Source organism: Anguilla rostrata, chromosome 16 (genome assembly GCF_018555375.3).
Source record: "Anguilla rostrata isolate EN2019 chromosome 16, ASM1855537v3, whole genome shotgun sequence".
NCBI lineage: Eukaryota > Metazoa > Chordata > Actinopteri > Anguilliformes > Anguillidae > Anguilla > Anguilla rostrata.
This window is the reverse complement of record NC_057948.1, coordinates 657,939-681,800: the sequence shown is the minus strand read 5'-3', so window position 1 is coordinate 681,800 and position 23,862 is coordinate 657,939. Positions and strand designations below refer to the sequence as shown.

The window sequence follows — 23,862 nt, the reverse complement described above, 5'->3', positions numbered from 1 at the left end:
AGTTCTATGCACGACCGTACAGGCTGCTGTTGCTTACCTGGAATCGGCAGAAAAGATTTTTCAGGAGTCAGTCCAGTACCCTTGAGTTCTTACCACTCTGCAGCCTTGGTAAAATATAAATTAAGAATTAAAGTCAAAGATTCTTGAAGAAATTAGAAAGTAAATATTATTTATTATGTTAAATATATAACATCCATCATAATATCATGCTGCGTAAATTAAACTTGTTTTCTTCATATGGGTAATAGCATTTGATCAAAACCTCAGTTTGGCAAAATGTGCTAATTACCACAATTAGTTTAGCACAGATTTTCTCCATACGTTTCCTTGATGTTCAATGGGACAACTCAACTGAAAGACTCAGTTCATCGCGACAAGGACAACAGATTTTTTCCCCCAACTTTATTGAAACTTCCATGTATTACATCCTTATGGCACATTATGGTACATATTTCAAAATGGTTATTGAATAGGATCTTCAAGTAAGGATGAAAAAAGCAATCAAATGTAAATAACTTTAAAACAAAAAAAAAAAGTAACACCTTTGTCACAATTTTAACACATTTAACAATCAATAATGAATTCTCAGTGGAGAACGGTCTAATTTGGTATTTAATTAGTATTTAATTACTAGAAAGGTAATATTTCCTTACTCCAAACAATGCATGTTCAAAGGTTAAATTAAAAATTAAATTGCATTTCTTGTGTTCATAGTTCATTGCATCAGTCCAAAACTTGCTATAACTGCAGTCTAAAAAAGATGCCAAAGGGTTTCTTTTTTTTTTTTTACAAAAACAGTAACTGGTATTCAATACAGAACTCAATTTAGTATAATACGTGTGTACTGGATAACATCTATGTGGATTTTATTTCTTTTATCTTTTTATTTAACAAATATAATTTTGCAAAACCCCAAGTCCATTTCTAGTGTATGTTCTCATGGAGACCGTTCCAGTAAAAGACAGCAGGCGAGACGGTTAATTAATTTGTTTGCTTTCTTGCTTACTATAGAACACTCAGCATCAACGTCAATATTTTTAGGATCCAGTGATGGTGCAGTACAGTGGTAGCCAACCCTGTTCCAGGGGATCCACCGCCATGTAGGTTCTCATTTCAACCCTAATTTGACACCTGACTCTACAAAGTAGTAGCTCAAAAAGATCTCTAGCTGTTGAATGAGGTTCACTTGGGTTTGGGTTGGAGTGAAAACATACAAGATGGCCGATCTCCAGGAACAGGGGTGGTTACCACTGGTTATAGTACATTATTTTCCTTTAGGAGTCGATAGGACGGAGTGTAGCACAGTGGGTAAGGAACTGGGCTTGTAACCGAAAGGTCGTAGGTTCGATTACCGGGTAGGACACTGCCGTTGCACCATTGAGCAAGGTACTTAACTGAAAATTGCTTCAGTATATATCCAGCTGTACAATGTAATGGATACAATGTAAAATGCTATGTAAAAAGTTGTGTAAGTCGCTCTGGATAAGAGCATCTGCTAAATGCCTGTAATGTAGGAGAAACCTTACTTCCAGCATTGGCCATTGCAGCAAATATATAGGCATACTCATTTAGAGGGACTGGAAAATTCTTGTACGGCAGAATGCGTGTTATTTTTGGTGAAAGTGACGTAATTGGTGTGAGCCCAGCGCGGTGCCTAACATCTAGATTGGCTAAATATTCACATGTGAGAATTATTGGCTTCTAAATGTAGTCAGTGTGGGTAGGCTTGCATTTGATGTTTCCATTTGCCTTAAAGGCATGTGGAGTCCTTTTTAAACACATTTCCCTGAGCTTATTATACAGCAATTTGAGAAGCTGACAATTTGGGCATTTAGGAAGTTAGGCACTCTTTGCATTTTAATTTTCAGAAATTTCCCATAGGCTTATGAATTTTGGTCACCTAGCATTCAGTTCCCACTAGAATATACAGCAAAAACCATACCAACTTTTAAAGGACAGATGATGTGTGATTTGATTTACTGTAAATAAATATAAAGCCTTAGGCACAAAAACTGTTTTTCTGGACATGTTTCCCACAAAGGTCATGACATTGCTCCACTCCTTTGGGAGGTGGTAGAGGGCTGAACTGCACATGTAAAAACCTGCAATGGCTACATTTACATTTAAGAGCTGTTACATTTATGAACTGTTACATTTATGAACTGTTACATTTATGGAGACTATCCCTGCTTCATCATGGAAACCTGTAGCCTACACTGTAGGAGTGTTCATTTGGGTGTCGTAATAAGCTGATCTGGGCAGTGTGGGTAGGTCAAGGTAAAACTGAACCGGGTCTGTCGTGTAATAATTCATGAGCAACAGAAGCTAGTCCTGTGTGTGCAGCTCGCCTTGCAGGACTGTATGATACTGTGAGATGCTGCTTGTTTAAATGTTGTATTTCATTATGTCCGTAGATGCGTCTGTGTGTATTGAATTAGATAGCACAACACACAACTATGTGTGATTCATATTATTTTTAGAGGGGGGAGTAGGGGGTGGTGTCTTTTGGTGGCACAGAGGGCCTAAGTCCAGTCCTCAAGTTTCGCTTCTGCATTCTACATGTTACATAATTACATTTTACAGATTTGTGAATCTATTCTACATATTTATGAAACCATTTACATATTTGTGAAACCCCATTTACAGATTTGTGAATCTATTTTACATGTTTATGAAACCGTTTAGCTATTTGTGAAACCCCATTTACAGATTTGTGGAACCATTTACATATCTGTGACTTTTGCTAAAAAATACCTCCACAATCAACCAACTATTTAGTTTTAAAAGTTGGACAAGTGAACTTTAATAATTACTGAATCTGAATGTGCGGATTATTATTCCAGCTACTAGCCACTAAATGTATAATTAAATACCATTATCCAGTGTTACCTAATGTTAACATAACCTACAGTTAAGTGACCACTGTATCCTAATGTTAACATAACCTACAGTTAAGCGACCAGTGTTTCCTAATGTTAACATAACCTACAGTTAAGCAACCACTGTATCCTAATGTTAACATAACCTACCTTTAAGCGACCAGTGTATCCTAATGTTAACATAACCTACAGTTAAGCGACCACTGTATCCTAATGTTAACATAACCTACATTTAAGCGACCAGTGTATCCTAATGTTAACATAACCTACAGTTAAGCGACCACTGTATCCTAATGTTAACATAACCTACAGTTAAGCGACCAGTGTATCCTAATGTTAACATAACCTACAGTTAAGCGACCAGTGTATCCTAATGTTAACATAACCTAAAGTTAAGCGACCAGTGTATCCTAATGTTAACATAACCTACAGTTAAGCGACCAGTGTATCCTAATGTTAACATAACCTACAGTTAAGCGACCAGTGTATCCTAATGTTAACATAACCTACAGTTAAGCGACCAGTGTATCCTAATGTTAACATAACCTACAGTTAGGCTACCATTTGAAGCATAAGCTTTAGTTCATGGAGGTGAACAACAATTTAGTTTGTTGCGATTTGCATAATTTCATAGTTGCCTTGTTAGTTTGGAATTTCACGTCTGGAATGCGACATTCCTTCCAAACCGGGGGTCTCCAACTTTGGTTCTGGAGAATCGTGATCTGCTGGTTTTGGTTAATCGCTAAAGGAGAGTGAACAGCCCGACAGAACATGGGCAGAGTGGCACACGAGGGGGAGTCAAACTCTCTCGGGGAGCGAGGAATAGTTTGCTGCTGCCTAGTGGCCATGCGCCGGCCTGCAGCAAAAGTGAGAGCCATATTTCAGAACTGTTGCCACACCTTATGTATGGCCTACAATTGTCCAGCTACAAACAGCGATAGTACAAACCATCTGCGACTGGACTTTAAATGCAGCACCGTTTCAGTTGAAAAAGTAGTTGAAGTATACATAAGAATACATAATGAGGAGAAGAGGCCATTCAGCCCATCTAGAACATAAGAACATATGAATACATAATGAGGAGAACAGGTCATTCAGCACATCTAGAACATAAGAACATTAGAATACATAATGAGGAGAACAGGCCATTCAGCCCATCTAGAGCACAATACTACATGAGTACAAGAGACCATTCAGTCCATGTAGAACGTATCCACAGAAGTAATTCAGGTAGAGTACCTTGCTAAAGTTTACATCAGTAGTGTTCCACCTGGAAGCAGAACGTCTGAATTACAAACACAGTTTTCTACCCATAATGCCACATTGCAAACTATGCGGGATTTCCACCAATGCACCCTCTATTTTCCTGAAGAAAACCAACCTGAATCTTTTATAATGCACTTTGTTATACATTAAAAAACCTTAGTCAAGTCCCCCAATTTGTCCGTTTGCCAAGTGCTTCACTGCCATGTCTTAGTTGATCAGTGTATGTATTAAATTATATTCAGAGAACTTGAGATTCATAGAATGATCAGTTGTGTCTCCCCCAGTAGCCTGGCCAGTGGCTACTATCTGCCTGTGATGTTTAAATATTTCTGATGCAAATGGACTGGCAAGGCTAGTGGCCAGTCCATATGCATAGAATGTTGAAATGCAACAAACTCTACTGGGAGCTAAAGTAAATTACCCAGAATGAGTGATGTGCTTGATTTCTTTAGGTTCATTTAGTCTCTATGTAAAATTGCTGTTTTCTGTGGCATTTTGCAGTCAAGGCAGATTTTGAAATTCTGGCAGGCAAGACATTGGAATAATCGATACGTGAGTAATGCAAACAGTGAAGATGCTTCTCAGAGTCTGATTGCAAAACGAAACCTATATTTGCATAGTACATAAGGATGCCATGGATCAATAAATAAAAGATGACTTTATAATTCACTGGTATTATGCATTTTTATTATAGAAACAGAACATGTTTCCCAAAAGACATTTTGATTTGAATTTCAACCCCACTTCTTACCCAGACACTAGTATCAAACTCCCTGACCACTGTGTCAGTTTCTTGAATCAATTTTAAAGAATTTTAGAAGAACTGAGGAATGCAAGTTTGTTAATGCTTTCTTTGTTGGGGTTTGTTGTGGTAGGACCCCAGCGCAGAGTAAAAACAATAGAGGCTCAAAAGGTAGGTTTCACAACAAAAACACAACAAGGAACTCAAGCACTAGAAAAAAAAAAAACTAGAAACAGGAAAACAAGCAGGGGAACTCAAAATCCTCGAAAACACTAAAAACACCGGGAAACAAGAGACCAAGCAGGAAACTTGAAATCCTTGAAAGTACACAAAGCACAAGGAACACACACCCACCCACACCCCCACACACACACACACACACACACACACACACACACACACACACACACACACACACACACACACACACACACACACACACACACACACACACACACACACACACACACACACACACACACACAACAAAGGCAAAAAAAACAAAAAACAGTAGGATCCAGTACTGAGTGACAGAGGAACAAGACTTTTATACACTTGGAGACAATCATAGAAAATGAGTAGGCAGGTGCGGAAAATAACAAGACAACGAGCAGACATGTGTGGAATGTGATAACACAATTATCCCATTACCACAACAATTAGCAATAACCAGACATGAAATGCAGGCAGACCAAACTAAGGGACGCGAGACAGGACAAAACTACGGGGAGGCAGCACAACCGTGACATTCTTTCCCATATGTTTTTAGTTCACTGCAATTAGTCTTGGCCTGTCCTCTATACTGTCACATGATGAAAAGGACTCACATTGCATGCTGGGTAACGTGAACCTGACAGCTACACCCTTCCTGACGGCTCAAGCTCTGTGATTGACATGGCATCTGACTGAACCAAAAGCAACCACTCATCATTTTTATTCATAATCAATTTGAGAGACCATCAGTTTCATCTTGGGAAAAGTTTCTTCTAATATATGTGCGCCAATTCAGAGGTAGTTAGATTGGCTATGATTGAAAACAACTACAAAACATACAATTAAGGCCAAAAGTTTACATACACCTAGACTAAAGATATTCAAACTCAGTTTTTCTCAATTCTGCACATTTCATGTTACATACATTTTTTTTTTGCCAGTCAATCTACTTTATTCACATCAGAGGTCATTTTAAAACAATCGATTAGAGACAGATTTATTTCAGCTTTAATTCATGATATCAGAATTCCAGTAGGTCAAAAGTTTACATACACCAAGATGACTGTCTCTTAAACAAAAAAGATTCTGGAAATTGCGTCCATGTGCTGTGCATCACTTTCTGCGCCCATGTGCTTAACCAACACTGTCTGCGCACATCTGTACTGCATCGCTGTCTGCTCCCATGCGCAATGCAACACTGTCTGAGCCCCTGCACAGTGCACCAATGTTTGCACCCATGCGCGTTGCACCACTGTTTGCACCCATGCGCGGAGCACCACTGTATGCGCCCATGCGCGGAGCACCACTGTTTGCACCCATGCGCGGAGCACCACTGTATGCGCCCATGCGCGGAGCACCACTGTATGCGCCCATGCGCGGAGCACCACTGTATGCGCCCATGCGCGGAGCACCACTGTATGCGCCCATGCGCGTTGCAACGCTGATCTGGAAAATAGAGCCCTTTATCTTAAGTTCATTACAATAGCCTTGTATGTATTTCATTGAAGCCTATTTGACCTCCTTCTGTTTGCACTTTCATCTTGGTCAGCATAGGTTTGTTAAATGCTCCATCTCTGACAAAACATTTACAGTCAATGATTTCATTGTTTCTCATTAATTGATTTTATGATGTTAACAGAAACTTGGATTAAACAGGATGAACACAGAGAGAAATGAGTGAAACCTACCCTACAATTTTTATAACAAGCCTAAACAAAGTGGACAAGGTGGAGGATTGTCTGACCTACAACAGTAATACAAATTGTATTCAGGTCTGTCATGGTGATGTCTCATTCTTTGGATTCATAGCTTCCCATTAAAAAAAAAAGAACTTATTATTTTTGAAGGCTCAGAAAATTGCCCCAATTTATTCCTGTTGGAGCTGTTTCTGAGCATGCAGCACAGGGGTATCAAACGCAGTTCTGATGCAATCAGAAACATAGTCTGGTCTTTATTATTCACGATCATCCCAGACTATCCAAAAATAGGGTGTGGGTCCAAAAATACCGAACATCTGCTCAGAGGGGTTTAGTGAATAAAGGATCTTGCAGTCTCTGATCGTCTCAGCATAAGCTTTGATTTGTTACCCATTCCCATTAAAAATCACTTTCTCTCAGTGAGGCCTGCATCACGCCTGGCTCCAGGGACAGGTCTCTCAGTGAGGCCTGCATCACGCCTGGCTCCAGGGACAGGTCTCTCAGTGAGGTCTATATCATGCCTGGCCCCAGGGGCAGGTCTCTCAGTGATGTCTATATCACGCCTGGCCCCAGGGACAGGTTTACTGCATTCTGTCGTTGTCAATTGAGCCCCATACAGCCACAGGCTTTTGCTTTCAACACACTCTAAACTGTAGTACACATTGGATCGATGAGTTAAACTGTAGTACACATTGGATTAATGAGTTAAACTGTAGTACACATTGGATTAATGAGTTAAACTGTAGTACACATTGTATTGATGAGTTAAACTGTAGTACACATTGTATTGATGAGTTAAACTGTAGTACACTTTGGATTAATGAGGGTATCAGGGAAATCAAGAGGGAGTGCAGAAAGGTGGAATGGATTTAGAGATCATCTACCATGATCACAGACTTTGACACATAGACTTTAGTAATATGAAAGACCTTGTGCTGAAATACAGTGTAGCTGGAAAGATGACCATAGCCAGTTATTTCTGTTATTATACCTGAAAATAAGAATAATTCCAGAGATTCGTTTAGCTCTAATGATTGTATAATTAATCATTTGTCTAATGTATATTTTGATTCATGTATTGTCAGGTGTGACAATTTCAGATTTAGATTTCGGTCTCAATCCTTGATTTAAATGGTACAGTGCCTCAGAATACAATAAAACTTACAATATTTTATTTGATAACTACCAAGGAGCTGATTTGACACTATTGAGTGAAATCATCAACCTGTTCTCTGGGTGTCATTCCTACTAGATTTCTAAAAGAAGCATTTATAATTGTGTCCAATTATATTCTTACAATCATGAATAGCTCACTTGCCACTGGAACTGTTCCAATTTATTTCAAAGCTGCATATATAGCAACTCCAAGCTTCTTTTTCTGGCTAAGGTTCTTGAGGAAATAGTTCTCTTGTTTTAAACAGCTACTTAATATTCTGAGCAAAAATTTCATTCAGAGTTCCGCTCTGACCACAGCATGGAAACTGCCCTTGTTCAGAAAATCAGAAAATGACTTGCAAATAAATGCTGATTCCAATAGATTTTATATTCTGATTCTTTTACACCCTACCGCATGTTTTTACATCATTGATTGAGTGATTTTATTGGAAAGATTAAGAACTGGGGTTGGCGTTGAAGACACTGCTGGTTCAATTCCTATAGACAATTTCCTTGGCAATTAGTTAATGTGTTCCTCTGTTACTCGTATTACTTGTGGAGTCCTCCAGGGATCTATTTCTGGACCAATTTTATATTCAATGCTGCACCTTGGCAAAATTCGTAAGCATGATACTGTATCTCCTTTGGTTGCTATGCAGATGATATGTAGTCGTATTTATCAGCAAAACTGGGTGATTGAAGTAAAATATCCACTCTCCATAATTGTCTCATGGATATCAAATATGGGACGTGCCAGACTTTCTGTCAGCTAAATTCTGATAAGGCTGTGGACACCATCCCCCAGCCTGGCTCCAGGGATAGGTCCCAGTAGTCCTGTTCCAGGCAGGGCAAACTGAGCTGTAATTATTGGCCGTTCAGTAGGGGTCGATTTGGATCATCATGGTCCTCACCCCAGACCTGTTCCCCTTGGGAGACCCTATTGACGACATAGCTCAGGGGATCATGAAACCTCTCGAGCTGCTCCACCCCGACAAGGCCACTATCCAGGAAGTAGGGTGGCGAGTCTTACGCTCTTTGATAGGATGGGAAGCTCAGCTGTTTGGGAGGACCTTAAAGTAGAGCCGCTGTTCCTCCGCATTGAAAGTTGAAAGAGTCAGTTGAGGTGGTTCGGGCATTTGATAAGGATGCCTCCTGGGCGCCTCCCTTTGGAGGTGTTCCGGGCATGGCCACCGGAGAGGAGTCCCAGGGGTAGTCCTAGGACACGCTGGAGGGTTTATATCCAAAGGCTGGCCTGGGATCAGGCGGAGTGGGCGGAGTGTAGCACAGTGGGTAAGGAACTAGACTTGTAACCGAAAGGTCTCAGGTTCGATTCCCGGGTAAGGACACTGCCGTTGTACCCTTGAGCAAGGTACTTAACCTGCATTGCTTCAGCATATATCCAGCTGTATAAATGGATACAATGTAAAAATGCTTTGTAAAAAGTTGTGTAAGTCGCTCTGGATAAGAGCGTCTGCTAAATGCCTGCAATGTAATGTAATGTAATGGATCGCCTGGGGATCCACCGGGATGAGTTAGCGGAAGTCGTTGGGGAGAGAGACATCTGGGCTGCTCTGCTTACCCTGTTGCCACCACAACCCTGACATGGACTAAGCAGTTGGGATCAAATGGATGGATCCCAGTCATGTAACTATAATTTAAGAAACATTTCAGAAATTATATTTGTATTATCATTTGCAGATATAGAGAAAGTAATTCACATATTAATATCATCCAGACTGTACTATTGCAGTGCTGTCTATTCATGTCTAAATGGCCATGCATTATCTCCCCTGCAACTGGTACAAAATGGCACCTGACATTTGTTCTGGTTAATAAAGAGGACAATTATAACCCCAATCGTTGCACTGGCTACCAGATAGACTAGATTTAAGAATGTATTAATAACCTTTAAAGCATTGTGTGGCCAAGCTCCAAGTAAATCTCTTGCTTACATGCCAAATTCTACACTCATCGAATAAAGGCCTTCTTTTTTAACCCAAGAGCAATTTAAAAACAAAAGGCGATGTATGTGCGGGCATAGCCGAGAACACCAGAGCTAGTGAGTATTCTGCTGAGCGTTATTTCCCTTTAAGTCCCTTTAAAAGCCCATTTTTAAAACTTGCTTTTAGTTCCTGTTCTTAACTTATGCCATCAATGTTATCTTAAAGAAGTTATGTGATTGCAACAGGCTTATTTATTTAATATTTTAATACTAATTACGTTTATTATTTTTTTCATTGTTGTTATGTTCTGTTTTGAATGTTAAGCGTGAAAAGTGCTATATAAAAAACAATAATAATAATAATAATAATAATAATAAAATATTCAGTTGTCCTCAGACAGCTGAGATGAGTAGCAGCCTCAACCCACAAATGCAACACAGAAGATGAAATTTAATACTTCATAAATTCATATCTTATGAAGGTTGATTTGAGGGCCAGCTACCATGTGCCATATCATTGTACTTCTGAACTGCGCTAGCTAACTGTCTGGGCATAGCAGTGGGGCTGCAGCAGTACTTTAGCACTTTTGGTCATTGATTCGGCGCAGTTGTTGAACAATAAGCAGCACATGTTGCGCTTGGTATTTGTTCTTAATGGATCTTCCCCTTACTGCATGCCCTGCTCACCCAGATCAGAGCGTGTCTGTCTCGGTGAAGGACATCCTGCTCCAATCAGCTTTCTCTGAAGGGCACAGAGGCGATCCTGCCCCCGGGCCATGCCCACGGAAGGAGGGAGTTACCCAGGGTGCTGTGCGGAGAGGTGGAAGCAGCAACAATCGAGAGAGCTGCAGTTTCAAAATGCTGCAGCCCCGCCTGCCCTTAAAAATAAAATACAGTTTGGAACAGACATGTCTTCAGATGTATTTTTAACTAAAAAGATGCATTTCCATAGAAAAGAGAAACAGCTTCTGAGCCTTTGGGGGGTGGGGGGGCGGGGGGCGGGGGGACAGGGGGATGTATACTGATGTGTGGAGTGCCTGAAGATCTTATTTGCATTTTACTTGAATTTTGCTGGCAGTGTCCACAGACACCAGGACATTACATTACATTACATTACAGGCATTTAGCAGACGCTCTTATCCAGAGCGACGTACAACAAGTGCATTGGTTCACGATGTAGAGGTGCAAAAGAAACACTAGAGTGAAGTAAGGATCGTAGTGCCAGAAGTGACCACATCGATCAGGACTCCAACCCTGTAGAGTAAGCTGTTCAGCAAGCAAGAATCCTACCAAGTACAAACTAGCACTGGAATCACATCTAATCACACCTAATCAGACAAAAACAATCCTGCCAGATACACTAACATAATCATATTATCCTAACTAGGTACAGTGAGCTAAACTATAGGCTAGGGAGGGGTGGGGAGAGGTGCAGCCTGAAGAGATGAGTCTTCAGTCTGCGTTTGAAGGTGGTAAGATTCTCTGCTGTTCTGACCGCCACGGGGAGGTCATTCCACCAGCGAGGGGCCAGGACAGACAGCAGACGGGAGCGGGAAGTACAGACGCGAAGAGGGGGAGGTGCCAAGCGTCCAGAGGTGGCAGAACGGAGAGGTCTGGCTGGTGTGTAGGGTCTGATGATCCTCTGGATGTACCCTGGTGCTGACCCCTTAGCTGCCTGGTATGCAAGCACCAAGGTCTTAAATTTGATGCGAGCCATAACAGGCAGCCAGTGGAGGTCAGTGAGCAGGGGGGTGACATGGGAATGTCTGGGGAGGTTGTAGACCAGACGTGCTGCAGCATTCTGGATGAGCTGCAGGGGTCTGATGGCAGATGCTGGCAGTAGTGAGTTGCAGTAGTCCAGGCGGGACAGGACCATCGCTTGAACCAGGACATGGTTTTGAGTGCAGTGTTTCATTTTGCAATAGATTTGCGGAGTTTTGCAAAAATGGTTAACTCTTTCCAGTTTTGTGTTTAGGACAGAGGGCGCAGAGATCTGGGGGAGCTGGAGCAGCTGCTTGGGGATCATTCAGCTGCTCAAAAGCTGAGCGCAAACAGAAGCACCTTCATCTCTCACACGGAGTCCCAATTCAGGCCAGATTTGTTTCAGTCACAGTGCAGCTTTTCACCAGCAGAGGGCAGCCTTCCAAAATAGTTTTTTATGATTGCTTACAGTTTTTCCCAATTGTTTAAACACGTTTCCTCAATTTCTGAAAACTCTAAACACGGAAAGAGTTAACCATTTTTGCAAAACTCCGCAAATCTATTGCAAAATGAAACACTGCACTCAAAACCATGTTCTCTCTTCTCAAAACTGATTCTTTCCACCAAAACGATTTCATATGAATATCTCTTACAGAGCATCAATTAAACACTGGTGTGATAAATTTAAAACACTACCATCAAAATACTGTTTATATATGTTTTGGCTTCATGAGGCCATGTTACATATTCAAATGTATAAAATTGTGTAGAAATTGTTTCCTTTTTCTCCTTTTTCACAGTTTTTCTCAATTGTTTAAACACGTTTTCTGAAACTATAGCTCAATTTCTCAAAACTCTACACACAAAGCACAGCAACAGTTAACCTTTTGCCAAAACTACACAAATCTCTTGCAAAATGCATTAATGCATTCAAAACCATGTTCTCTCTTCTCAAAACGGACTTTTTCCATCAAAATGATTCACACAGGCCTCATATGAATAGGTCTTATTGAGGCCCTCGCCTTCCCCTTCCTCCTCCTCCTCTTCTTTATCTTCTTCTTGCTCTCACTCTTCCTCTTCCTCTCTGCTGTCCATGCTACTCCATTTTTTCCCCAACACAGTAGAGGTCACCTGAGGCCTCTTTTATGCTCTGACATATGATTTCAGTGTTTTGCCAATTGAGTTTGAACAGGTGAGAAGTGAGACCAATTGGTAATTAGGGTGTGGCATTTTGAAGGCCAGTGTTTTCCAAGTGAACAAAGTGTGCTAAATGATGAGATTTGTGCTTAGAGTTTTGCAAACATGGTTTAGAATTGCTATTTGAGTGAAAACAATGGAATTGTGCTTAGAGTTTAGAAGTCTGGAGTCTTGTTGTTGATACATGAGCTCCAAGTTTTCAGAATTGTGTGCATAGTTCCATTTTCTGTGTGTATACATTGGAGAAAAACTAATCACGATTTTGAAAACAGCTCATTTTGTCAAAACACTACACACAATTCACACAACCACACACACAATTAGCAGAACACCTCAGATCTTTTGCAAAATTAAACACTTCATTCAAAACTATACAATAATTTATAAAAACCCAATTTTGTCACCGTATGGCACACACACGGTTCACACTATCTGATTCTGTTCGAACCAGTTACACACTGCTGTGCTCAATCTAAAACACTTTTAACTTTTCTACTTTTCTAATGATATAGTCTGGGTTTGATTTTTTCAGAGATATTGTTAGAGTAAAGTACATGAATATATTGATCAAACACAACACCTAAGACCAGTACTGCACACTGATGAAAATATTCATTTCTCTCCACATTGTAAAATCAGTCAATACATCCATGCATTTCCAAAGGTTGCCTTTTGCACTGAAAATCAGAACAGAATATATTCTAAACAGAATATAGTACATAAACACAGCAAAAACATTTGTGGAGACAAAAAAGAAAGCATGAATTAAAAAAAACCCTAAGCATCATCTCTTCGCCTAGCTGGATCTGGCCATAGCACTTTGCCCACATCACAGGCTATGTCCTCTCTCGCAAGACAGCGAGGGAAGAATCTTCTTGAAAGGCGAATCCATCCTTGCACAGACCCTGAATCAATTTGGTCGCAGGCCCCCTCCATGGCTTGAATGAGGGGTATCCTGACATAGGGCTGGAGATCATAAACCTTCCAGCGCCATGCCTAAAAAAACTCCTCAATGGGGTTAAGGAAGGGAGAGTATGGTGGGAGGTATCGGAGTGAAAATTGTGGATGCTGATGAAACCAGTTTTGGACCAGAGCAGATCGGTAGAAAGATACACTGTCCCAGATGACAATGTACTGTATCTCATCTGCTCTGCATCCATTTGGTCTTCTGCTGTGATGATGTTGTGCAGTCTGTCTAAAACTGTGAGTATGTGGGCCGTGTTGTAAGGGCCTAAGTTGGCATGGCGGTGGCGGACCCCAGTCTGCGTGATTGCAGCGCACATTGTGACGTTACCACCACGTTGGCCCGGGACATTCAAAATATCTCTGTGGCCAATGATGTTTCTCCCTCTTCTTCTTACTTTTGTCAGGTTAAACCCAGCCTCATCTATGAAGATAAATTTGTTGCTCGAATCTCATCTGATAAATTTGGTCCTCATCTTCTTTGTCCACGTCCTCCTCCAGGTCTACCTCTACCTCTTCCTCTCCCTACCCCTCTTCCTCCACGGGCTCCCCCTCTCTTCCTCACTCTCCCTCATCCTCTTCCTCTTACTGCAATGTTGCCGTCCATTTTTGTTGAAGACAGATAAACTCACCTGTTGCCTTTTTATAGTGCTTACGCCTGATTGGTGAGTTTACAATTAAGCACCTAAGTGTCTGTACACCTGACGGCCGTGTTTGATCAATTGGTTCATAGATGTGGTATTTTGAAAGGCAGTGCCTTGAAATGGCAAATAAGTGACATCATGTTAGAATTCTGTGTCCAATGTAAAGAAGTGTGTTTAGTGTTTTGCAAAAAGTGTGAGGCTGAGAATGTGCTTGTAGGTGTGCAAATCTGGGCTGTGGTTTTGCTCCTTGAGTGTCAGGTTTCACTAGCTGTGTGTTATTTTTAATTTTAGTGCAAAATTCTAAGCAATTGTAACAAACTGTAATATCAACAATCCTGGAGCCCAGGAGCCCTGTCAGTGCTGCATAGATATGTGCCGCTCCGTTCTCCTATACAGAAATAACATTAATTTGTGTGGACAATGCTGGCCATTAACCCCTTAAGTAGTGCCCCCTTTTCAACACAAGCCTGAGAATGACATACCCAAAATAAAATGGTTACTGTTCTTGAACCCCATGACAACAGGCATAATCGTGGTCTCTTCTGAAAGATAACTCTTCAGAATCATTCCAAATATTGCTGAAACAAAGTTACATAAGCTCAAACACAGTGAAAGTGGACGTTTTTTTCCTCACCTAAAAGATGTTTTTTTTTTTTTTTTTGGAATGGCTACAGATGATTGGGGATGTGTCTGATGGGCTTTGAGGCCCAATGCAGCCACAGCTGCAACACTAGACAAATCCTGGCTCACATTTGATGACAATACTGCCAAAAATGAGCATTCTGCATCGTTTTTTTTTTCTGAGCTATGTGTTTCCAAAAATTCCATTTGGAAACTCTAAAATGACACTTAGTAACCCAATGATATTTTGGGTCTTTAGAGGTGTAAAATTCTATATATTGTGCACAGTATGCTTTTGGAGAGGTTTACTGAAAAGTAGCTTGCTTTCCTACAGCATGTCAAACTATCCTCAATACTCTTCAAATATTTTTATTATGATTCTGTATGCCTTATAAGAGCATTCAGTAATAATAAAAATATTTTGAAAATGTATTTAGATCACTCACTGACATAATTTCCTTCATTAAACATGCCCTCTGCTGTGGAGTCAGAGCTGATTTCACTCTCCGCCTCATTCTCCTCCTCCACCTCCTCGAAATGATTTCTTCCAAGACCTCCAAAAAGTCTTTTGTTTAGACTTAGCCACTGCAATATAAATTTGTGTTGTAAAATGACCTTTGTTAGTATAAAGTCTGAAGAACATTGGGACTCAAGTGCATGTTTTCAGCTGCATGCTGAAAAAGTCATGGTTTGTGTACGCAAGAGAAATGTGTGTCCTTTCATGCGAGCCGAGCAACCGATGCATCATTTGTAATGTAATTCCATGATCTAAAATGCTTCTATAATAACTTGCTACTAGCAGTGTACTGGGCAGAGGTTATACCATCCACCTCAAGTCGTTGCGGGTCCCATTGTCTATATGGAGGGACTGCTCAGCCAGTACTGTTCAGAGAAGCTTATAGGTGGGCCTCTTTTGTTCTAGAGAATCTATATAAACTGGAGATATCAAGATTATTTTGTATAAAATACTTTCTGTATGTACGGCAGGACAGACAACAATGATTTCTCTGGAGAATTTTTTAAGCATTGGACATTCTGTCGAGGTTTATCTGACTTACATTTTTGGGACTAGAATGACTGGATTTTGTTTGCTGGATTCTTACCATGGCAAGCACTTCGCCTCCATCGTGATTTGTGTTGTCTGTGGAGTTCCTAAACTCAAAGAAGGTCAGGACACCCTAAGCCAGTTCTGCCACTCCACATTTTACAAAATAAGGAATCATTGTCACTAAAACATTGGCATGGTATAATAGTTTATGTAGATAGAACTGTACGTTTTAATGCTTTCAAATGGTGACCCGACTGAAATTTCACTGTAAACAGAATGAATGCAAATAAACCCACTCCGTTGTGTATTAAGGAGTTGAAGCATTCAGTTTTTAACCATATTTACTTAAATTACATAACCGTTACATGACACTTCATGGATGTGCTTGAGATAATAGTTTGACAAAAAAGCATGCCTTTCAAATTAAATAAAATGAGAAGGTGTTTAGTCTAAGTAAACATCTGTAATTATGCTATATGCTACAGTATTTTTGATCTGGCTCTTCAAGGGGTTTTGTCAAATAATTTGGAGAGTATCTAGTGACCGAAAGTTACTGAATATCATTCTTGGTTCTACTTGATCTACCTTCTATCAAGTATTTTCCCACATAACAGATCAGAGTTAAAACTATAAAAAGTGATGCATTTCATAACCACAAGCTGAGTCATTATGAATGTAGCTGCTAGGACATTCCCAATTAATCAGAAAGGGGATATTTTCAAAAGAACGCCAGCACTTATGCAAGCTAAACTGGCATTTGGGGTCCACTCATATAACACTTATATTAAAGTTCTTCAAAACTGCTTCAGCTTGTTCACATCATGCCTGTACCTCCCTCTTTGAATAAGGCTGGAGAATAAAACATACCTCCTGAACTCCCTCATGCTTTGTTCCGGGTGCCTGTGGTGAACATCTAAAACCTTAATCATGCCTTAAACCATAGGCCTAAAACAAACTCAACAGCCAAATTACTGTTGGTATTTAAATCACCTCGACCCCCCCTTGTTCTTCAGTCGTAAACTGTAGAGTTCTTTCTTGGCCAACCAGGGCCTTCAATTACTCTTTGCTCACCAGTGGTCTTTCTTTGTTTTTAATGATGTTCCAAATGGTTGATTTTTGGTCAGCCTGAGGTTTGGCACATGTCTCTGTCCGACTGTTGGCATTTCATATTTCTCAGCTTCATATTAATAATTGCCCACACTAACACCAATGCGCAGTTTAGAGATTCCAGTTAGCCTAACCTGCATGTCTTTAGACTGAGGGCGGAAAACGGAGTACCCAGAGGAAACCCACACAGACACAGGGGCAACAGGCATACTCCACACAGAAAGGCCCAGGCCAAGAAATGAACTCTGGACCTTCTTGCCACTGTGTCGCCCCTTGTAACATCTACATTTTAAAAATCTGGTTTGTACCTCACATGATTAGTAACTGGCCAACAAATTACATAAAATGAAAATAAAGATTGGCTGAAAAATGTTTCTTTATACTTCCCTTTTGACATGAGTAAACGGACCAAATAAGTGTATCTAAAACATAAAACCACAACTCAACCAATCCCTGAAATGGAGCATTTTTGGCAATAAACTAAAAACAATATGATTTTTCTAAATGGTTGCAGTTTTAAACATCCATGCACAGTATGCTCTTTTGATCTAACTGTGTTTTGTCCTGTAAATATTGCAGATATTTGTGCAGTTATTTTTTGTTGTTACAATTGTACCACACCTCTATTACAGCTTTCTTTGCAATGTACTTCATGGCTGTAACATTGGACTTAGTTAACGTTTGTTTAAACTGTACAGGAACCGTTCGCCTCAAACTTAATGTGGCGTATTGTAGCAAACAAGTGTACGCTCTCTGTAGTGAAATTTCACAGATTTTTGCATTACTTCTAAGAAATTCAGCAATAAGTGAAAATTGTTACAATTCTGCTGGTTTGCCCCTATTCAAAATATATTCTTGACCATGAGAGGTAATGGCATTCCATAACCATCAGTAACCATCATTCCATAACCAAAAGCTGCACCAAAATTACAGTCCACAACCGCATTCTACAAATGAAGTCACTTCTCAGGATTTGACTGCTGAATTTGGATGTGTTAGTCTGAGTGCTGCATGCCAGAACCGCACTGGAGAACTGGTTATGCCTGACACAAGACACTGCGTCTGCACCGTAGTGGTCAACGCAAAGTTTGCTGGTTAAAATGAGCAAATTCAACAGAAAGGGCAACGTACGGCTTCTCTGTCGGTGGCGGATTGTACTGAGGAGAGGGATAAACTCACACCTAAAACATTTTCAAATGAATGAAGGACTCTTTCTAAACATGCCATGGCAGTTGCCACATTGCACTGTAGTAAACGTTGTTATGGTTACAGACAATATATGCAGCCATCATGAGATCCGATAAGGCGAGTGGCTCCTATTATGGTATATACGCAGCGAGCTCTTTTCACTTTGCTCTGCTGTAATATGCACAATACACTACAATACTCACTCTCAAAAGTGAGCATGGGTGTCACTTTCCAAAACTGGCAGTGCTAACATAGCTTATTGGACTTGAAAATGTCAAATTCTAAGTGATTGTTGTTGTTTAGACTTCAATGGCTATGTTCACACTGTCAGTTATAATAATTTAGTACTTTACATAGCTTTCCTACAAAGGCAAAATGTTTTACATGTAATAAAACTCATTTATGGGTCATAAAAGAATACGTTGTGTTCCCCACGCGTCCTCTCTCTATTCTGCAGTGAGTAAGGACTGTCTGACAGAGTCAGTGCATTGTTTCCACAACATGTCGAGTTCTATTTAATGCTCAAGTCTCTCATTTTACCATTAGCATGCACAGGAGGTAAAAGGTATTTAAATTACCGTACAATTGTGTTCTGACACTTAAGCATGACGGTGTTCCTGATACACATAAACAATTAAGCAAAAACACTGTGAAAAGTCAATCTGGATTAACAGGGTGAGACAGTGAATTGTACATTGGATAACGTTCACATTCATTGTCTGTGACATCTTAATCTCTTTAGAAATCTAATGAACAGGCAAGCAGAGAGCCTTTGGTGAGAGGAATGCTTGAAATGTAATTACGAGGAGACATACATTAATTTGGTCTCGGCTTTGCTGTCTAGTTACATCTCTTAACGTATTGGGCATGTGTAAGAAGCACCTGACTGGCTAATCTATAGAATCCAGATTTCACTTACAGTTAGTCCAATTAAAGGGCTACAATGTAAAAAATGTGTATCAGTCTTAATTTCTAATTATAGACATGGTCATGACTTGCAAGTATTTGTTTGTCATTACAAATCCAGCAAGAACAGATATTTTTATAGAGTGGTGAGAGAGAATGGTGAAGAGGAGAGGAAGGCGGTAAGGGAGAATGTATGGCTGACATTCGCTCATACGAGAGCTGATATTCTCCACATCTATGTGAATCCATTTCAATAAATGATCTGATGAAAACATCCCGTTTGTCTCGTTCATTCATCGCCGTTCGTTCATTTTTTGTTTCTTTTCTAAATGACACATCAGTGAAACCCACGCCACCTGCCTGGCTTGTCATTTTAGTGGAATAAAGACGAAAGTAGTCTATGTGGCTCTGAGGAATCATTCTGGAGTATTGCAAGATCTACTGCCAGTTACAAATGAATGTTGTCATGTAGACCTATTTACACTGTCAATGTTTGTTTCAATTATCTCAGTTCACACTGTCATTCTACCACAAGCATGTTTCCAGGAGACAGTCAAGTCTCTGTGTTTTTTATAAAACACATTGCTGTGATGCGTGAGCAGCCATCACACCAAAGCCTAACAATAGCCCAACAATTATTGTAGGCATTGGGTAGGTTATTTATGAACGGATATTTCATTTCTGCAATCACTGAGGGCACAGACGAGCAAGCAAGTCCACTATGCTCACAAGCTAATACTGTTTACAGTTGGGAGAGCAGCTACTCGAATCTCTCTCCGTGAGTTCAGTCAATTTCACCTAGTATGGGCGGCCAGCATACCTCCAAATTCAAATTACCTGCCCATTGTAGTTTTTCAGAAATGAGAAGGGGTAGAAGTGTATGTCATTATATACCAAATTTGCTCATTTTGCTGCCGATGCATCTGCTCAGAGATTGCTTTGGAGAGACTTAATCAGTTATGCCAATCTGTTAACATTGTATAGCAGTGGAAATCTCCTTTAATGTTACCCTTCAATAATAAAAATAAACTTTTTTTATCTTGCGCACAAATTTATATCTTACACATTAGGGATACAAACTGTGTCACTGCTATTAAAAAGACAAATGCAAAATAAATCAAATAACAAATGTCACTTGTCTCCAAGAACATTTCCGCATTCATCATTTTTTTCTTATCTGTATTTGTTCGTGGCTCTTTCCTTATGTTAATCACATCAACAGGATTGCGGATAAAATTTACTGTCAGCGTTCGTTATGTCATACACCTGGGATAGGCACAAAAACAAAGGTCTGCACTTGTGTCATGGATCTCATGTTAGTTTTTGTAGGAACATTTTTAAGGACAAGAGTAAGAATAATTTAAGGAAGGCTTTGTGAACGAGGCCCAATGATTACAGCTGGAGTCACCGTTCCAATCTGCAAATTGTTCCTGTTTCATGGATAAATTGATTCAATGAGTCGAGGTAACCTCAAAATTAATTTGTGAGCTTGTCTTTGTGGCCTTATATTAATACTCTGTTGGATCTTGTTTTTTCCTCTAGCCTCCATGCACAATGCGTCTGGAAGCTCCTACCCACCCAACGGCAGCTGCGGCGGTCACAACAGCAGCGGCCCCTGCGTGGAGGAAGCTGTCGGGGGGGACAGCTCCTACAAGGCGGTGGAGATGGTCTTCATCGCCTTGGTGACGGGGTCGCTCAGCTTCGTCACAGTTGTAGGGAACATCCTGGTGATGCTCTCCATCAAGGTCAACCGCCACCTCCAGACGGTCAACAACTACTTCCTGTTCAGCCTGGCATGTGCAGACCTCATCATCGGGGCGTTCTCCATGAACCTCTACACGGTTTACATCATCGTCGGGTACTGGCCCCTGGGGCCTGTAGTTTGCGATCTGTGGCTGGCGCTGGACTATGTGGTCAGCAACGCCTCGGTGATGAACCTGCTCATCATCAGCTTTGACCGCTACTTCTGCGTCACCAAGCCGCTGACCTACCCGGCCCGGCGCACCACTAAGATGGCCGGGCTGATGATCGCGGCAGCCTGGCTCCTGTCCTTCGTCCTCTGGGCCCCCGCCATCCTCTTCTGGCAGTTCATCGTGGGAGAGCGCACGGTCCCCGCGGGGGAGTGCTACATCCAGTTCCTGTCCAACCCCGCCGTCACCTTCGGCACCGCCATCGCCGCCTTCTACCTGCCCGTGGTCATCATGACCGTGCTCTACATCCACATCTCGCTGGCCAGCCGCAGCCGCGTGAAGAAGCAGAAGCCGGAGGCCAAGAAGGAGAAGTCGCCGAGGACCGGCGGCCTGCTCAAGGCCCACATCCTCCGGCAGAACAACAACGACTCCTCCAAGCCGGGCGCGGAGTCCGTGAGGAACGGCACGCTGGAGGAGTCCGCCTCTGCCAAGGCTGACTCCGGTGCCCAGCCAGAGGAGAAGGACAGCTCCAATGAGTCCAGCACGGCCAGCATCCCCCCCAAAGACGCCAAAGGCAGAGCCGACAGCATGGCCACCTCAGAGAGCGCTGCCCCAGCCCCTGCCCCGGCACCAGCCGCCGACCCCGCCCCCAACCCCTCCCTCCTCAAAATAAACCCCGCCTCCAAGTGGTCCAAGATAAAGATCGTCACTAAGCAGGCTGGGGAGGAGTGCCTGACCGCCATCGAGATCGTCCCGCCCGACGGTGGCGAGAACAGCAGCATCCCTGTGGCCCGGCCGCAGACTGTGGCCCGTAAGTTCGCCAGCATCGCTAGGACACAGGTGAAGAGGAAGCGGCAGATGGCGGCTAGGGAGAAGAAGGTCACCAAAACCATCTTCGCCATCCTGCTGGCCTTCATCATAACCTGGACCCCGTACAACGTCATGGTGCTCATCAACACCTTCTGCCAGTCCTGCGTGCCCGACACGGTCTGGGCCATCGGCTATTGGCTCTGCTACGTCAACAGCACGATCAACCCCGCCTGCTATGCACTCTGCAATGCCACTTTCAAAAAGACATTCAAGAACCTCCTCATGTGTCAGTACAAAAACATTGCCGCTAGATAAGAACGCGTGCTTTAGCTGCTGTCAGCTGGGCATGGGTGCATGTCATGCACTCAGACCAAGGCTCTGCAGAAGAATGTCCAGATGCACACCCCATCCACAGAACCAGTGCATGTGCCATGCAATGGAATAGACTTCCATACTGTAAGATACATCATGAAAAGGCTGATACCAATAGCGGTGGTAGGTTTGCTGCTGGGGCTTCCTGCAGTATTGTTCCAGCAGGTGTATGCGGTGGACTGCTGAAGAAATTATGGATTTATAGAAAAGTCTGGAAAGATATGCGGTGACAATCTTAAAACACAGCACAGTAGAATAGTGCTACACATCAAGGCACTGAAAAGGACAGAAGGAAAGATTGTATGGACTTTCTGACGTAATGTGTATTCATAATTTCTTATTCTGCTGCACAATTAACAACAAGCATGAATTAAATGTTATGAGATGCATCTTTTAGTTGGTTCTATTCCCATTAAACATTGTGGACTCCAGCCCCTGGTGATCACTCCAACTCCTGGGAGTACAGTACCATCAGTTGGAATAAGCTTGCATTGTATGAAGTGAGACCAGGAGCCAGAAGGGTTTTAAAGGGTTTTAAATACTGTGTAGGAAACTACAAATTGCCAAAGCTTGAAGGTATTACGCACATCAATGATTTATTTCAGAATTCGAAGGTTTCATCTGGAAAAATATTAATATGACCAACTGGTGGTGGAGATGGTGGGGGGGTCCATAAATGTTTTAGTTCTCAAGAGAGATTAAATGTTTTAAAAGCTGAAAAGGATCACATTTTTCAAAGCTAGCCCTGCAATTTTAGCTTGTGTTTTATGAATGAGAAGCTAGGAGCGCTTCATGGTCCAACCGAGATTGTGGTTTCCTGAGAGCTGGACCAAAGTATCCCTAGAGGAGGGGTGGAAGTAAACTGTCCCAGTTTATCTGAGCTGTCGGTTTTCCTCACAGATGACGGCGGCATCTTTTCTAATTGCCTGGAGGTGGAGATCACTTTACACAAATGCAGTGCTGCTGGGTGGAACTGCAAGATGTTGTGCATGTGCGCCATTTCATGCAGAATCAGGACACAAAACAGTGTGGTTTTTATATTTCTTTTTAGTACAAAGATTTGTAAATACTAGGCCAGTATATCCATGAACTGTGTTTCCACAAAACAAAATATCAGTTTCTCTGATGCACTGTATTTAATATCTGGATGTTTGTACTTAATCTTGTATTTGTTTATTGTAAAATTCTTAAAGGTGAACTTACCAAAAAATAAATAAATAAATGAACATAAGCATTGTTGCTCCCAGATTAATTTCTAGTTTAATCTTTAAGGTATGGCTTTCTGGCAAGAAAACCATGATGGTGATTGTTTGCTCAGCCATTTAGTCCAATCACAGTCTTTGCCTTCAATAAAACAAAAATAAGTTCATGCTTGTTAAAAATATTTGATAACACTGTCCATGAATGCGCTGTCATAAGAGCTATGGGTTCTCTGTTCATAAACACTAAAGAACACCTTCAAAAGTACTACAAAACATTCCTAAATGCTCGCGTAAAGAAC

The 23,862-nt window shown here is 41.4% G+C and overlaps 1 protein-coding gene across 1 annotated transcript in view; it reads left to right on the top strand.

Moving 5' to 3' along the window:
• The window catches only part of LOC135242329 (muscarinic acetylcholine receptor M4-like), a 40,457-nt gene extending 16,800 nt beyond the window's left edge, over nt 1-23,657 (top strand). Inside the window, exon 2 of the mRNA XM_064313359.1 lies at nt 20,812-23,657. Within this exon, the coding sequence (XP_064169429.1) occupies nt 20,812-22,304 (1,493 nt within the window). The 3' untranslated portion in view covers nt 22,305-23,657. The remainder of the gene's footprint in view (nt 1-20,811) is intronic.
• The last annotated feature ends 205 nt before the right edge of the window (nt 23,658-23,862 follow it).